General features: G+C 38.1%; 1 protein-coding gene across 2 annotated transcripts in view; it reads left to right on the top strand.

Moving 5' to 3' along the window:
- The window catches only part of NIPAL2 (NIPA like domain containing 2), a 109,947-nt gene that overhangs the window by 30,710 nt on the left and 60,698 nt on the right, over nucleotides 1-18,539 (top strand). For both annotated transcript variants that reach the window (XM_054499919.2, XM_054499920.2), the window contains exons 2-3: nucleotides 8,192-8,260; nucleotides 9,636-9,807. In XM_054499919.2, coding sequence (XP_054355894.1) covers nucleotides 8,192-8,260; nucleotides 9,636-9,807 — 241 coding nt within the window. The remainder of the gene's footprint in view (nucleotides 1-8,191; nucleotides 8,261-9,635; nucleotides 9,808-18,539) is intronic.

Here is an 18,539-nt window from a genome sequence, read left to right as displayed (position 1 = left end):
AAGACTTAGTGGAGGAAGTAACTGCAGATGTGGTGGAAATAGCAGGAGAGCTACAAGTGGACCCTGAAGATGTCATTGAATTGCTGCCATCTCATGATCAAACTTGAATGGAGGAGGAGTTGCTTTTTATCGATGAGCAAACAAACCGGTTCCTTAAGATGGAAACTTCTTCTTGTGAAGATGCTGGGAATATTGTAGAAATGACTCGCTGTAGGTTCAGATGATAATTAGCGTTTTTGGTAATAAAGTATTTTTTAATTAAAGTATGTCTAACTTTTTTAAATGTAATGCTATTGCAGTATGTTTATTAAGTATAGGTTACACTATACTTAATAAACTACAGTGTAGTGTAAACACGACTTTTGTATGCACTGGGAAACCAAAGAGTTTGTGTGACTCACTTTATTGTGGTGGTCTGGAACCAAACCTGCAATATCTCTGAGGTATGCCTGTATAATTTTGCTCATTCCTACTTTATTTTGTGGGGATTTTTTTCTTTCTTCTTTTTTTTTTTTCTTTGAGACAGTCTTGCTCTGTTGCCCAGGCTGGGGTGCAGTGGTGTGATTTTGGCTCACTGCAACCTCCACCTCCCGGGTCCAAGCAATTCTCCTGCCTCAGCCTCCCAAGTAGCTGGGACTAAAGACTTGCACCACCATACCCAGCTAATTTTTATATATTTAGTAGAGACGGGGTTTCACCATGTTGGCCAGGCTTGTCTTGAACCCCTGACCTCAAGTGATCTGCCCACCTCAGCCTCCCAAAGTGCTGGGATTACAGGCATGAGCCACCACACCCGGCCTTGACCCTACTTTGAATTCGTGGTAATTATTAGACCTGCCACCAGACATTGTTTCTATTGTGTTAGTAAAGACACACATATATTACCAAAAAAAATGCATCATAAGTATTCAAGGAGAAATAGTATAGGGTATCCTTTGATAGATGAGAAGGGCTAGGAAAGACTCAACTAAGGTGATATCTACCTTCAGCATTCTTTATGAAAAGAAATTATGTATATTCAATTATCTCTGCCCACTTGTTTCTGCTCAGTAATTTAAAAACATGTGATTCACTCAGGTACAGTTTACGGTTGTTCCTACCTCTGTTAATTATTGTATAATATTCAGAACTAGACTTGGACTGAAGAAAGGACAATCTTCTTTTCGTGGTTTCTTAGGATGTGAAGTTGAACTCCCACATGATTTTGACAACTATTATTTAATTGTGGGGAATGTGTATATGGCTAATTTTAAATCTCTACATTTTTGCCTCATGTAGGTTCCAGAGGGTGGGGAACAAACTTCAAAGTTAATTCTAACTTCAGGAACTATAAAGTAAGTTTTATATTCAGGTCATTTTGAAATATGAGTAAATTTTATAATAACCCATAAGCTTATAGGGAAATGGTAAGAAAGGAAATATTACAAGATGAGCTCTTTTAACCTTATAATGATGGCTTAAAAAGTTAAAATAATAAAATAGTATGATTGGCATTACGGATTAGAAAAATATAGAATATTGGCCACGTGCAGTGGCTCATGCCTATAATGCTAACACTTTAGGAGGCTGAGGCAGGAAGATCGCTGGAGCCCAGGTGTTTGAGACCAGCCTGGGAAACATAATGAGACCCCATCTCTACAAAAATAGAAAAATTAGGTGGGTGTGGTGGCACACCTGTAGTCCCAGCTACTTGGGAAGATGAGGTGGAAGGATTGCTTGAACCCAGGAGGTCAAAGCTGCAGTGAGCTGTCATCATACCACTGAACCCCAGCTTGGGCAACAAAGTGAGACCCTGTTTCAAAAAAAAAAAAAAGGAAAATAGAATATCCCCTCTAGTTGTACCTATATCTGTAAGTCAAGTCGTTTTCTGAGAAAAATAAATAAAATGCTACATATTTTTATCTCTGGTTCTATAGCATTAAAAAAAATTATAATTGGTAGTTTCTACCATCCCTCTATTAAGGAAACCAAAATATCACCTACATCTTATAAATATTTTCTATATTCATTAGATTTGGAAGACATTATTGAAAACAAAATGAATGTTGCAATAACATATCATAAAGTTGGTGCATACACCCTGAGGCAAAAAAAATGGGGAATAGAGAAACAGCAAAACTTTCATTTACTATGTCTGCCAAGCAACAGGTTGGCAGTTTTTTTTTTAAAGGAACCATTTATATGATTGCTTTGTCATTTTAGATACAGATAAAGAAAATAAAGCTTTATTATTACCTCTTAGTATCACCTTAGCCTATCACTTTGGATTACTAACATGTTGTGTCATACTTTCATAAGCGGACCTCATTCATTTAGGTCTCCAAACTCCTTATGGTATTGTTTTCATCTTACAATTGAGAAAACTGAGAGTCAAAGAAGATAATGGCTTTGCAGGGGTCACTTATAGTGAATCCTGACTTTTGGAACAGCGCCGTTTGGTCTGACTTTTAAAATAGCTTGCTGCCTCTATGCCATGGTAACCCTCAGCAAAATATCTCACCTTTTTTTGTACCCCCTTCTTCTCACTGTAAGTGATCCACAATATCTGCCTCCACTCTCTCATCTTCTTAGTCAACCTTAGTCTATTATTTCTTGTTGTGTAATAAATTCATCCTAAAGTTTTGTGGTTAAAAATTGCAACCATCAATGAGTGCTTTGGAATCAATTGGTCAGCTGGGGGTTCATTGATATGGGTCAGACTTGGCTGAGTCCACCTGGGTTCATTCATGCCTCTGCAGCCAGTTGGTATGTCAGCTGGGGGCTGGCTGCTCTAGGGATGGCCCCCCTGTGGGGTTGGACATTAACTGACTATTGATTAAGGCCACAGACACGAGCACAGCAGGCTTGTGTGTGTCCCCATCTGTCATCACCCAGCAGGCTAGCCTGGGCTTGTTCTCAAAATATTTCATAACCAGGGGCGTGCAATACTTTTTGAGGCCTAGTCTTGGAACTAGCATACTTTCACTGCATTTGTAGCCTGAATTCAAGGGATAGGGAAATAGACTGTTCTTCCTAACAGGAGGAGGTACAAGACTACCTAGCCAAGGGCACGGATATAGGGAGGAGTAAGGAATTGTGTCCATTTTTGCAATCTGCCATACTCTGATTACTTTCAAATAACTTGTCTGATACATTAAGATATTAATAATGTAATAGTTTATACCTTTCCAGGAATACCTGCTTTGGGCAAAAATAAACCTGTGATAAGAATATTTAAAGGAACAGCAGCATAATGCTGTCTTGATGAAGAAGTATGTATTTTTTTATTTTGTGGCCTGTGCATTTGGTGTCATAGCCGAGAAATTATTGCCAAATCCTGCCACCATTTTTTTTAATACCCAGACTTTTAAAAGAAAAACTTCAGCTGAATTGAATTTAAAGGAGCTTAATTAAGTAACAAATGATTCAGGAGTCGGGCAGCCCCCAGAATCACAGCAGATTCAAAGAATCTCCAGGGATGCCTCGTGGTCAGAACAAATTTATAGACAAAAAAAAGGGAAGTGGCATATAGAAATCAGAGGTGAGATAGAGAAACAGCTGAATTGGTTACAGGTTGTCATTTACCTTATTTGAACAGAGTTTGAACACTCAGAAGCGTATGACTGGTTGAAGTATGGCTTCTGGCATTGGCCAAGACTCACCTATTATTACAGGCACATACTCCTAAGTTCGGGTTTCAGTCTTGTTACCCACTAAGTTGGGTTGCAGTTCATCCACAAGGACTCAAATGTAGAAGTTACGGAGTCCTTCTCAGGCCATATTTAGTTGGCTTTAACACTGTTGACCCTGGGCCAGGGAGCTATTCTGCAGCAGATGAGTTTTTCCTTACTTCTCCAGGTCAAAGCACATTCTGACTTACTTCACCACCAATTTTGTGTTGTTATAAAATATAAGTAATATAAAATTTTACCATTTTAGCTATTTGTAAGTGTACACTTCTGTGGCACTAAGCACATTGTCATTGATGTGCAGCTGTCATCATATCCACCTCCAGAATTTTTTCATCTATCCCAGCTTTATACCCATTAAACACAAACTCCCAATTCTTCCCTCCCCCAACTCGGGCAACCACCATTCTACTTTCTATCTTCATGAATTTGACTATCTTAGATACCTCATGTAAGTGGAATCACACAAGATTTGTTTTTTTGTGACTGGCTGATTTCACTTAGCATTATGTCCTCAAGGTTGTAGACAAAAGTAGTCAAACTCTGTAAAATATTTGAGGAGATTTATTCTGAGCCAAATATGAGTGCCCAATGGCCTATGGCACAGCTCCAGGACATTATGAGAACATGTGCCCAAGTGGTCAGGCCACAGTTTGGTTTTATATATTTTAGGGAGATATAAGACATCAATCAATACACATAAGGTGTGCATTGGTTCCGTCTGGAAAGGCTTAACAACTGGAATTGGGGGCTTCCAGGTCATGGGTGAATTCAAGCTTTTCTGATTGGCAATTAGTTGAAAGAGTTATTATCTAAAGACCTGGAATCAATAGAAAGGAATATCTGGGTTGTGGAGACCATGGTTCTATTATGCAGATGAAGCCTCTGGGTAGCAGGCTTCAGAGCTCTCATCAGACCTAAAAAGGTGCCTGAGTCTTAGTAAATTCTCTCCTGGATCAGGGAAAAGACCTGGAAAAGGATGGAGATTCTCTACAGGACGTTAATTTTCCCCATAAGAGACAGCTTTGCAGGGCCATTTCAAAATATGTCAAAGAAATAGGCCAGGTGTGGTGGCTCACACCCGTAATCCCAGCACTTAGGTAGGCCAAGGCGGGCGGATCATGAGGTCAGGAGATCGAGACCATCCTGGCCAACATGGTGAAACCCTGTCTCTACTAAAAATACAAAAATTAGCCACTGAGATCATGCCACTGTATTCCAGCCTGGTGACAGAGCGAGACTCCATCTCAAAGAAAAAAAAAAAAAAAAGAAAAGAAAGAAAAAATATATATAGGGGGTAAAATACTTTGATTCCTTACAGGGCCTGCTATCTGTCATGTGATGCTATACTAGAGTCAGGCTGGAATTTGGTGTCTTATTGCTATTAAAAAGTCTGTTTTGTCAGTCTTCAGATCTTTGTTTTAATGTTAATGCTGGTCAGCTGTACCCTAATTCTAAAGGCAGGAGGGTATAATGAGGTATGTCCCAACCCCCACTTCCCATCATGGCCTAAATTAGTTTTTCAGGTTACCTTTGGAATGCCTTTGGCCTAGGGGAGGGTCCACCAGTCAGTTGAGGGGCTTAGAATTTTATTTTTGGTTTCTAAGGTTCATCCATGTGTGTAGTGTATATTGAAATTTCCTTCCTTTTTAAGGCTGAATAATATTCCATTATACATATATACTCTATGTTGTTTATGCATTCATCCATTGAGGGACACAGGTATTTTCCACCTTTTGGCTATTATGAATAATGCTGCTATTATTGAATGTAAGTGTACAAATATCTGTTCAAATCCCTGTTTTGAGTTCTTTTGGATATGTACCCAAAAGTGGAATTGCTAGACCATATTGTAATCCTGTGTTTAATTTTTTGAGGAATTTCCACGCCATTTTCCACAGTGGCTGCAGCATTTTACATTCCCACCAGCAATGCACAAGTGTTCCAATTTCTCCCCATCTTTGCTAACACTTCTTTTCTCTTTTTTTTTTTTAATTATAGCCATCCTACTGGATGTGAAGTAGTGACTCATTGTGGTTTTGATTTGCATTTTCCTAATGATTAGTGATGCTGAGAATCTTTTCATGTGTTTATTGGCCATTTGTGTGTCTTCTTGGAGAAACAGCTATTCAAGTCCTTTGCCCATTTTTTAATCAGGATGTTTTTGTTGTTGAATTGTAGGCATTCTTTAAATATTCTGGATCTCAATCCAGATATATGATTTGCAAATATTTTCTCTCATTCCATGGGTTGCCTTTTACTCTATTGATAGTGTGTGTTGACGCAAAAAGTTTTTAATCTCAGCCAGGCATGGTGGCTCATGCCTGTAATCCCAGCACTTTGGGAGCTGAGGCAGGCAGATCACTTGAAGTCAGGAATTCGAGACCAGCCTGGCCAACATGGCGAAACACAGTCTCTACTAAAAATACAAAAATTAGCTGGGTGTGGTGGTGCACGCCTGTGGTTCCAGCTACTCGGGAGGCTGAGGCACGAGAACCGCTTGAACCTCTACCTCTAGGAGGCAGAGACTGCAGTGAGCCGAGGTTATGCCACTGCACTCTGGCCTGGGTGACAGAGCAAGATTCTGTCTCAAAAAAAAAAAAATAAGTTTTTAATCTTGATGAAGTACAATTTATCTATTTTTTTCAATGCCTATGCTTTGGTGTCATATCCAAGAAATTATTGCCAAATCCTGCCATCAATTTTTAAATACCCAGCCTGAAGCCATTTAAACTGCTCAGTGAATGACTTAACGAATTTTAAAGTAAATTATTTCTATTCAACAATGTACTTTTATAATTATGGGAGATGTTAATAAATATCCATTCATGGCCAAATTTTTTTCTCAGTCTTCATTTTCCTGATTAATGCCAAGTACATTAGATGTAAATAGGAAGCATGGAAATAGTACATTGCATTGTGCCTCGATTGTTTCCCCATGAGGGATAGTGATCAAAATTATTACCAAGTGCCTCTATTAGGAAAAGAAAATTCTTAACTGATTAAAGAACATGGATATTATATATCAACTATATAATGAGTTTTCCACTTTTTACTTCATTTAAAAAATACTAAGTTTCATTTCTAAATACTAAATTTCATGCTATACTTGAGTCAGGCTGGAATTTGGTGTCTTATTGCTACAAAAATCACATATAATAAAGCTCTAAAACTTCAAAGACATTTTGCATTCTGAAAAGGGTTCTTTGTGGTTACAATGCTCATTTGAAATTCAAATAACTTCTTGGAATTTGAAGCTAGCTAGAAGTTATGTACTGTAGAATAAGAGGGAGATGATCCTTTGTATCATTGCTAATCTACACTAATAGAAGATACTATACTTGTGGACCTAGATGGGAGCAACAAATGCATCTTTTGAAATCATTAAATAATACATGAGCTATCTATGATAAACATCTTGGGCAATGTGTAAGAACTTACCTTTTAACCTCTGTAGTTCTTGTGTTACACGATTACATATTTTTTCAAGCAAGTGTTTATTAAATCTTCAATTTTATATAGCAGTAGATGATGCAGAAGACCCAATAGAAAGAAGCATAAGACTTGGTTCCTTTCCCTCAGAGAATCTGAGCAAACATGATAATATAAAAGAGTAAATAAGGGAAGCTTACCATTTAGAATCTGAGAAAGTCAAGGTGGGCCGAGGTGGTCTGAGGATGTCTCAAGGAGATGGACCTCTGCAGGCCAGGAGGGCGATGTTTGGTTGGAGTGAGTGAGAGGTGTACCTGCATGACCTAGGAGAGCAGTGGCACGAGAAAGTGTCACATCTGGCTAGAGGATGGCGCGTGCCACATACCTGAGATAGAGGAAGCACATTAAAAGTAAGTCATGGACAGAGGCCTGGGTGAGGACTAATTGTGGTGAGCTGGTATAGCAGTTTATTGTTTGATATAGTAGACTGTAGACTGTAGAGAATCATTGTAGGTTTTTGACCAGGGGAGTAGCAGGAAAATTTAGCCCATCTCCAGTGGAGATCATAGAACCTTAGAAGTAAGGGATTTCTGGAAACATCTTATCCAATATCTCATTTTTACTTAGGCCAGAGAAGTGAAATAACTTGCTCAGAAGGTCACCTAGTTAGAAAAGAGCAAATCTGTGTCTCAGATTTATCCTTTACCTTGTAGTCCGATGATCTTTCTTTCATATCACAGTCCTCCAAAAGATATTAGAGAAAAGAAAATAAAAAGAAAGGATACGTAAGAAGCAGCATCTTGATTGGAAAAACCCAAATAACTATTTAACTATTTTATTTATTTTAGTAAATGAGGCAGAAAAATATCTAGAGAATTCATAAAGGACCAAGTGATTTCTTAAACATAGTGTTAGAAAAAAGTGAAAAACTAATTCTAATTACATCCTATTAATATCCCAACCCTACCCTGGGAAATGGGTGCTAAGCTAAAGCTGAATTACTGAACAAATGAATGAATACCTAAATTTGTCTTTTTTCTTCCAGTAAATATCTTAAAAGTATTATTTAAGGAAAACATTTTCTTTTACAGATTCACCTTTTTGGAGTTTTGCTGGCTATTTTAGGAAACTTGGTGATCAGCGTTTCTCTAAATATTCAGGTAAGAAAAAAGCTTATTTTTCTAACACTATAGATTGATCCAGGGACACATTATGACTCTCATGGGCCTTGGGCACTTTTGTCTTTGTGGCTCTTTTCTCCATAAAAATTATAAAAAATATATATTTTATGACCTCACTGGTATAAAGACAAATATAATCCAGGCTGGAGTGCATTCATTTTTCCTCTTCTTCTTCTAATTTTAAAAGAAATTAATTTTCGGAGTGGAGTCATCTCTGACAGTATTGTAGACCCTAGGTAAAGGGCTGACGGTGTCTAATGGATAAATAGCACTGGTTTGATTTGCAGTACTTTGATTTCTTTCATAGCCTTCACCCCAGATGGGATTCGGATACTTTTTAGAAGCAGTTCATGAAAGTACAGATTATAGGGTTTTTTTCCCCTTTCTTTAAAATACCGTTAAATATGCCACTATAGACTAATAGTCTTGAGGAAAGAATGTAGAATACAAAATAGGAACTATAACTGAACATGAATTAGAAACCTGAATAAGTCGCTGATTTGCTAAACTGCAAACTGAATGAAATATGAATTTTTAACCAAATCATGAATTAAATAAAAAATTTTAAATCATTTAATGAATCAGTTTGAAATAGAATCAAATTAGTGCAGTCTCTAAAACGATTTGAATCAAAATAAACCTGAGCATCAAAATATCTCCCAGAATGTTATATGGTAATTCCCTCATCCTCAGGGAATGCATTGCAAGACTCCCAGTGGATGTCTGAAACTAGAGCTAATACTGAACCCTATTCAGTATATACTATGTTTTTCCTATACATACATACCTATGATCACATTTAATTTATAACTTAGGCACAGTAAAAGATTAACAACAATAACTAATAATAAAATAGAACAAGTAAGTAAAATAAGGGTTACTTGAACACAAGCACTGTGCTACTGCAACAGCTGATCTGATAACCGAGAGGGCCACTGAATGACTAAGGGACAGGGAGCATCTGCAGCATGGATATGTTGGACAAAGGGAGGATTCACATACCAAGGAGGACAGCAAGAGATTTCACCCTGCTACTTAGAAAAGCATGCAATTTAAAATGTATGAAATGTTTATTTCTGGAATTTTCCATCTAATATTTTCTGACCATGGGTAACTGAAACCACGGAAAATGAATCCGTGGATCGGGGGGTAACTACTATGTTTGTTTATACAAATCTTTGCTAGAAAATTACCTAATGTAATTTTCAATAATTTACCAAAAATGTATTCGTTCTTAAAAAATACAAAAATAAATTAGTGTTCTTATAAAAAGAATTAAAGGAATACAAAAGAAAAAAAGTGGCATTCCCCTCATAGCTCAGAATGTTTTATTTGTCTTCTGATTTACTTTCAGAAATATTCTCACCTTCAGCTGGCACAACAAGAGCACCCAAGGCCGTACTTCAAGAGTGTGCTGTGGTGGGGTGGTGTCCTGCTGATGGCCGTGGGAGAGATGGGGAACTTTGCAGCCTATGGATTTGCTCCCATTACTCTGATTGCTCCGCTAGGCTGTGTGTCTGTTACAGGTAAGCCATTCTGTGTTTTGACAAACAGAAACTTAAAGAGCAGAATAATCAGAGAAAAACACACAACTGAAACAACAAATGCAAGAAGGAAGAAAGTCTATTGGCTGGTTTCTTATCACGTTAACATGGAACAATTATTCTGCTAATTTCAGCGATCCATTGTCATGCTGTCACATTAACCACGAAGAAACTTGCATTTTGTGACTCTAACACTTATGTGTGAAAGCCTGATGCCTGAGTCTTAATAAATTAACGGCTACAGAAAATGTTATACTGTGCTTGTAATCATTAATGAATTACCTAAAAGCATTTGTAATGCAATGTTTTATTCATATGTTAAACTGATAATGCCTATAGTTAGAGTCTTTGATGCCTGGTCTTGACTTCATAGTTTAGTATCTCTTTGACATTAAGAATTAAATATTGGTTAGTCTACATTACTATAAGAATGTGTGTAATTTTACAGTAATGTCGCAAATATCTACTTTGAAATTTTATGTAATTTACTAAATACATTTAGAAAAGAAAAAATGAGATGTGAAAGACTAAAAAAAAAAGAGCAAAAATCATTGCTAAAAAGGAGAACAAATTCTCTAAGCCCTGTTAAAATCAATAAAATCTTTTTGGTTTTACTCTTTATCTGCTGCTATGGAAACAGAATGTTTCTAAATTTGCGTGAATTTAGAAACTTCACTGAAATAGAAACAACTTGATAGTCATTATCTGTTAACAACTAGATCAAGCATATCACATGTTTACATATCCCAATTTAAATGTTCCTCCTAAACAACTATATGATATTCTTAAAGAAAACATCATTTAAACTGAAATGATGTAGATTCAAAGAGAATTTTATTTTATTTTGTAAGTCATTTATCTCAATCATTTAAAATATTTTATTTAAAATACTTTAATGAGGTATAATAGAATATTTAGCAAAAAACACTTACTTTGCTTTCTAGAAATTGCCTACTTAAAAGAGCCATCCTCTTACTACTCCGAAGAGGCACACAATTTATATAATCATTTACTGTTTTTAACATTCCAATAGAATAAGCAAATTGGGTAAACCTCACTTTCTATTTAGTAAACCACTAACATGTACATAGACATTTTAGACGTTTTATGTTTTCAAAATCTGAGAAATAACAGATAAAAGATCTAGTTATATGATGAACTTGGGATCCCTCCAGACTCCTGCTGTCTTGAAAATGTTGTTTTATTCTCCAGAATGACTGTGTATGTCATGCTGATCTTTAGTTTTGTTCCTTACTTTATGCTGTTTCCATGAAATAGCCAGAGAAAAATGTGTCCAGGCATATTAGATAGATAACTGGGGAAGGCAGGTGGTGAGTACACCATATCGTATTGAAATTCTCCATTTATCTCATGTGTCCTGGTCCTGGGAAACCTTTTGCGGGAGTGGGGTATAAGAAAAAGGGTGCTACCCCGGGTGGTTCAAACAAAGGGGAAATATTGTAAAGATCAGAGATTTCACAGAAATGCGATATAGCCAGACCTCATGGGGCCTGAAGTGAGAATGGGGCAGTTTTCAGGACTTCAGGGTCAGCAGTGGCACCCTTCCTAGACCTTCAGTGAATCTGCCTGTGAGTCTGCCCATCTTGGCAAGACTTGATCCAAGCTCTCATTAAAAGCTGAAAGCTGAAGCTTTCCAATCTTCCACTCAGAAAGAGTGTCCTATTCTCCCCAAGCCCCCTGTGAGCCAGTCCACCCACCTTAAAACTCTGAGCCCACTGCCTTGACAGATGGGCTTTTTCTTCATGCTACAGATTATTTTTCTTTGTGTGCTGTTAGCCCCAATTAATGTTTCAGCTTCAGAACATTTTTAGCTACCTCCCTCTCTGTCCATCTGAAATGATTCAAAGATGTGAACTTACAGCCTCAAACACAATTCATTTCCTACTTTACAATCTTTGCACACAGTAATGTATGTTCATAAATAGTATTCCCACAGCAGTCCTGAGCTGGATTTAAGTCATTGTAAAGCTTTGTGGGTGGGTGAGGGACTGCTGGTGATGGAGGATTTTCCCTAGAACAAACCCCTGCTACCCTGAGATTCTTTATAAAGATTCTAGAAACTCTAGAGAATTTGAAGGAAAAGGGAAAGTATAAACCAGATGTCTCTTATGTCTGTGTCTACAGATGAAGCAGAAAATCCACACTTTTCTATGTTAAAACTTTTTTTCTGTATCATTTCTTGGGAGCTTTAAGAAATCAAATCTCCCATTGAATTTTAATAAAAAATAAAACCTATTGCAGTGTTGCTTGGGAAATTGCATATTCTTTTCTGATTTTTCTTCTGTCTTCTGTTGCTTTTCTAAGAGTAGGAGACAGAGAGAGAGAGACTATTAAAATCCAGAACACTTACAATAGTTTTAGTCCTTAAGTCCAGGTGTGTTAAGTCCCTTAAGTCTTTCATCTTCCTGCCTCTCCTTAGACAGTCTGGTTCACACCAACACATTGCGCTCCATTTTTCCTTTCCAGAAGCAGGGAGAGACTGTGCGGGTAAACATATGGACTAGTTTTACTACACTGATGATTGCTAATATACCAGACTTGCTATTTTGTCTCACATAATCAAAATTCCTGCTTCTTTTGTATACTTTGAGTATAATATGTATTTGTATACTTTAATTGAGTATAATATATTCAATTATATATTATATGTAATTATATTAAATATATGATATTTAATATATTTGTATTAAATAATATAATATAATTTTATTGATTATATTTAATATATTCAATATAATTGTATTAATTATATTTAATATAATTATATTGATTATATTTAATACATAATATTTAATATATTGATTAATATAATTATATTAAATTTTATTATGTTATACATTTAATATATATTAAATATAGTTATATATTAATAGATAATATAGTAATTGAACAGGTATTCAATTAAAGTATACATGTCATATGATTGACATGTCTATATGTATGACATATATGACGTATGTCATATATGACATACGTCTGACATATATACTAGTCATATATAGGACTCATTTGTAAGAAGCACCACAGTTAGCAATATAGGCATTTCAACTTGCCCTCTACCTATGTGTTCCTTTCTTGAAGCATCTTTCTTCTGTGCTTTCTTTCCCTCTCTCTGTGTGTCCTGCTGTTCCTCACCGACATGCTCAGCTTCAGGCAGCATTTGTCCAACATTAGTTTTACAGGTAGATTCATAGGTGTCCTAAGAAACAAAGAATTCCATAATCAAACAGGATTCTGCAATTTGGGGTTTTAAAGGCGACACAGGTTTCATTAGTGTAGAGCTTCTTGGGGCCCTAAAACAGGCCTATGCACACTATGAATCTTTGAGAGGCAGATGCAGTACACCAGGTCTCCAAAACATACTGAACACATCTGAGAGTCCCTTGATTGTATCTCAAGGGACAGCAGTTCTGCAGAAAGCCCTTTAGGGAATTCTTAAGGCAAAGCTCACAGGCAGTCACATTGTGCTAGAGACTCAGCCTAAATAACCTGTCTATGCTTCACTGTGAAGACGGCACAATGGGGAATGATCTCAGTGCACAGGGGTGCCCAGGCCTGGGTCCAGCTTTTTGAGAGAGTCAGAACCTTTGTATCCTTGTGTCGTCTTTTAATTTTACTTTATTTTTCTCACTGGAAGTCTTTCTCAGTGAATAATAGGTCCAAAATCTGTTCTGACTAAAATGCTAGTTTTACTAGCAGTGTGGTTAATTCTAGATGTGGATTTGTGTTTCCATTAATTCACAAAGCTTAATTAATGATTTTCAATTTCACCTAGAGGCTTGGTTCAATACTCGCCCTAATAAACCAGGGCAGCAGAAAGGTCAAGAGCTCTAGGGCCACACTGCCAGGGTTCAAATCTCAGTTCTGCCATTGGCAAACTCTGTGACCTTAGGCAAATTATTAAAACCAATTTATGCCTCAGAGCCCTAGCCTGTAAAGTGAGAATGAAAGTAGTTCCCATATTAGAGGTCATTGTGCGGAAGAACTGAGTAAACTCAAACATCTAAGGACAGTGTTGGTATTGGTTAGATAGTATTTGACATAATGACAACACTGGCTATTGTCACTGTGATTTGTAATTATTATTGTGTAGAAAAATAAAATATCTTATTCTTTATAATGGAGCATACTTCCATGCCTCCAAAGATGGCTGATGGTTAAATTGTCTAAAATGGAGAAACCAATTCAAGAAAGGCTTTTTATTGTTCTCATCCATGCAGTGGTTAAATTTACAGAGAGCAGAAAAGTAGGATCCTCACAGCTCATTTTTCATCTAATTAAGTAGCAATTACCCTTCAACTCCTTCGCATATTCCCTAACAAAACACAGTGGAAAATAGAAGAATTTCCAAATAACCTACCAAGACGAAATACATTTTAAAAACCAATACAGGAGTTTGCCAGAGGAAATGCTTAGCAAGCTAGATGTATACAGAGCTTTCCATCTTCTTGCTCTGGCTTCAAAGCACTTGTGTTCTCTTGTTCATTAACTACAGAGAGGCCGAAAGGCAGATTCCTTTCAGATCAACTGCGATTTGAGGATATGTTTTCTGGGAAACTATTATTATACCAGAAATCCAGTACAAATAAATAGGTTAAATATTCTGTGGAGTTTGTAATAAAATTTCAAACTACTGCTAATCCTCCTTGTCTCAGGTAAACCCTTGCTCAAGAGGCCTTCCCTGGCTTTCAGACTAAGGTAATTAGACTTATTCTCTGCTCTCTTCACACCCTATGCAGGCCCTCCTCTCATCTGTGTGGTGACGTTTTGTGAATTAGAAAAAGGGAGCCCTTTCTCAAAATACTTTATTTCTCTCTGCCTGCAAATGATTGTAATAGATTAATTTTGTTAGAGCAGGACACTCTGGGACCATCTGTCAGAGAATTGTGCTGAGAAATACACAAATCAACAAGGTGTGAGATGCGGGTGGTGCCACCTCAGATGTGGAGACTCTCTGCATTGCAAAACTTACACAGCCCGCCCAAACACACACAGCGACCCTGCCCTACACTTGCCCTTTGGCACCTCTCAGCATGCTCACAATGACCTGTTTCATGTCCTTCCTCACCATTTAACTGAGACCCAGGGGACTGGTGACTGACTGTGTGTCTCATTGCTTGACATTTGCCCTTCCTGGGAGAGCACAGCACGGGGAAATCACACAAAGCAGCCTGCAGAACTGGTTCAAATTTGAATTTTGACAAAACGAGGATAGAATGTTCCGTTCTAGGGTGTTGGAAGAGATAAATGCTTGCTTAAAAGATTTCAATTCCTAATGAAGCACGGTGGTTAAATGGTTCATTGCAAGAGACTCATGAATATTCATGCTTGTGAACACTCATAGGTCTACAAGCCTGTCCTTTGGGGATTGAGTTCAGTTATTTGTGCATCTCCAAAGCGTGGGCTTACATTTAATGTTTTCCTTTTTCTGTTTATCCCCATGACTGTGACCTGTGCTATGCCTAAACATTTAGAGATGATTAAAAACAATGAAGTTATCAACAATCCAAAGAATTGAAGCCACATCGAATTAAATAGCTTCATGCAGACTTCTCTCAGTATAAAATTAACTTGTCTATGGGGCGGCAAGGAAGTGGGATATGGACAGAGGTCGTTGCAGGGGCAAGGAGGGAAGGAGGGAGAAATAGAATGTGATGGAAGCACCGGTGACATTTTTCAGTTCTATGCCTCTGAGTATACTGATTAAAAGTAACCAGAGAAGAGTGCAAGAACCTATCAGCTTTTTCCAAGTTACATTCAGGCAATACTTTAGACAGAGTTATAAAGGTAAGAAACTAATATTGAATGAGCATCCACTATGCCGGGTATGAGACACATAAACTCATTACCTCAATCATTGCCCAGCTAAATGGAAATGAGTAATAAATAGATTGACTTTGGGATAAATTATATTAAATTAAGCACTTGAAATTTTGTATGGAAGGATAATAGCAGCAAGATCTCCATGGCCCTAGAGTAAGTTCCTAAGAGAAGTAGTTGCTCTGTTACTGAGCTAATTTGTATTAAGGTTGGAGAGCTAGCTGCACTGAGAAAATGAGGAGAGCATGAGTCTTGTAAGTCTTTTCCATCTCTCATTTTCCCCAATATGCTGGTTTTTGCTCAAATCAAAATTCATGATGTGGAATACATGTTGTTTTGTGTATTTCTGTGGTGCTGTTATGAAGCCCTAAACTGAAATGTATCTGTAATCCATTAGACGACGGTCATAGCAGAGCCAGGAAGCCCTGGTGAGGCCTTTTGGAATTCCAAAGAAATCATGTCAAGCAGAAATTTTGGTCTCCAAGATTTTTATTAGAAACAAATGAAAGGAAACATAAACAGACCAATGAGCAAGTGACCCATAGCGTTACACAAACCTAGATGCTGCGAATTCTCTTTGTCCCTTAGAGCAGTGTGCTTAGTGCCAGCCTGGATGAAGTCACCGGAACTCTAAAACCTCACAGGATGCCTGTGATAGTGTCACTTCACACGGACATTGATTTTAATGTTCAAGATATGCAGAAAATAGCACTTTTCTTAGTGGCTTGCTGAGTTATCTGCTTTTACATGTTTGTCCAAAAACCAGCCTACATAAAATGTGTGAAATAAAACTCTGAAGTTTTAATCTATGTCTGCTCATACACTCTCAGCAGAAAGCATTCCTAAAGCCTAAACACTTTATTTGAAACATCTTTTCCACTCACCCTTATTTTTTCAGCATGCCACAAAGTATTTCTAGAGAGGCTGCTAATGATGAAGTAACACACAATTAAATTTGTAATACAGAATTAATCTAGTCAGTGGTAGTATTTTTACTTTTTTGGAGTCTTTTCAACTTTAACATTAACGCATGCCAAGAAAAATGTAGAAAAGAAAGGATTATTGTTCTTAATCCAGGTAAGTTCCCTCGTTTGAAATTACGCAAATTGTCTGTGAAACGACAGTTCCTTCTTCATTATCTTCAGTAAATGACAGTAGCAATTTTTTTAATCAACATGAATTACTTGACACTTTCCTTCCTGCCAACATGAATGGTAGAACTTTTCCCTCTGTAAGATGACATTTTTCAAACTGTCATATCCTCAGATATTCAAATCTTAATTCCATGGAATACATTGTAATTGACATACCTGTTTTCCTAAAGTTCTACAACTAATGGGGAATGATAATTATGTAGCAGTACCTCAATATGGTTAGAGTTGACTCAGCCTGTGAGCACGCTCAGTGTGTCCATGTGTTTGAAGCTTGATTGTGACTGACATGAAAGTGTTTTTGTGGTTTGCTTTTTAGCGGTACAATAAAGTTGCCATTATAAGTGGTCAGAAACCACAAGCCAGATATTTACATGTGAGGTTCTGTTTGTAGCATTATTATGGAAATATGTTCTTTTCATGTCATGGGTTTTTTTTTTTTTTTTTATAAGAGAGAGTTTTCCTTAGTGTTTTATCTTCTAGTTTCCTATATTATAAATATACATCCTGGTTTCTCTTTATATCACAGAGGTGACATAATAAATTGAATGTCCAGGAAATGAAAATGGATGCAATTTTTATTTGTAGGCTAGATCAGAGTTCACAAACTTGCCCATAGACCAGAGTTGGCCCATGTTTTGACTGGCTCAAACAATGCTTTTAAAGAATACTAAATTTTACCCATAGGAATATGGGTAAAAATTAGACAGTAACACACACACAAAACTGAATTTTTGGCTAAAGAATCAGATTTGGTAGTGCTGGATTTGCAGTTGGCTAAGGCTGATTCAGGAGAGCCACCTTTCACTGATCTTGAATAGTTCACCACGGCCCCACAGCCCATCACCACCATGGCCAGCACTCCCCATCACCACAGCCCACCCTCTCATCAACACAGCCACACCCCTTATCACAGCCCACCCTCTCATCACCACAGCCCACCCCCCTTATCACAGCCCACCCTCTCATCAACACAGCTCACCCCCCTCATCATTACAGCCTGCCCCCCATCACCACAGCCCACCCTCTCATCAACACAGCCACACCCCTTATCACAGCCCACCCTCTCATCACCACAGCCCACCCCCCTTATCACAGCCCACCCTCTCATCAACACAGCTCACCCCCCTCATCATTACAGCCTGCCCCCCATCACCACAGCCCACCCTCTCATCAACACAGCCACACCCCTTATCACAGCCCACCCTCTCATCACCACAGCCCACCCCCCTTATCACAGCCCACCCTCTCATCAACACAGCTCACCCCCCTCATCATTACAGCCTGCCCCCCATCACCACAGCCCACCCTCTCATCAACACAGCCACACCCCTTATCACAGCCCACCCTCTCATCATCACAGCTCACCCACCTTATCACAGCCCACCCTCTCATCACCACAGCCCACCCGCCTTATCACAGCCCACCCTCTCATCATCACAGCCCACCCGCCTTATCACAGCCCACCCTCTCATCAACACAGCTCACCCCCCTTATCACAGCCCACCCCCCTTATCACAGCCCACCCTCTCATCACCACAGCCCACCCCCCTTATCACAGCCCACCCTCTCATCACCACAGCCCACCCCCTCATCATTACAGACTACCCTCATCACTGCGCCCACGCTCTTCATCACCAGAGCCCATCCCCCTTATTACTGTGGCCCACCCCCGCTCATTTTTTTTTTGTCTTCAGAGGATTACCTTAAAGGCCCTTATAG

The sequence above is a fragment of the Pongo pygmaeus genome, chromosome 7, assembly GCF_028885625.2.
Source record: "Pongo pygmaeus isolate AG05252 chromosome 7, NHGRI_mPonPyg2-v2.0_pri, whole genome shotgun sequence".
NCBI lineage: Eukaryota > Metazoa > Chordata > Mammalia > Primates > Hominidae > Pongo > Pongo pygmaeus.
This window is presented reverse-complemented; position numbering and strand designations above follow the sequence as displayed.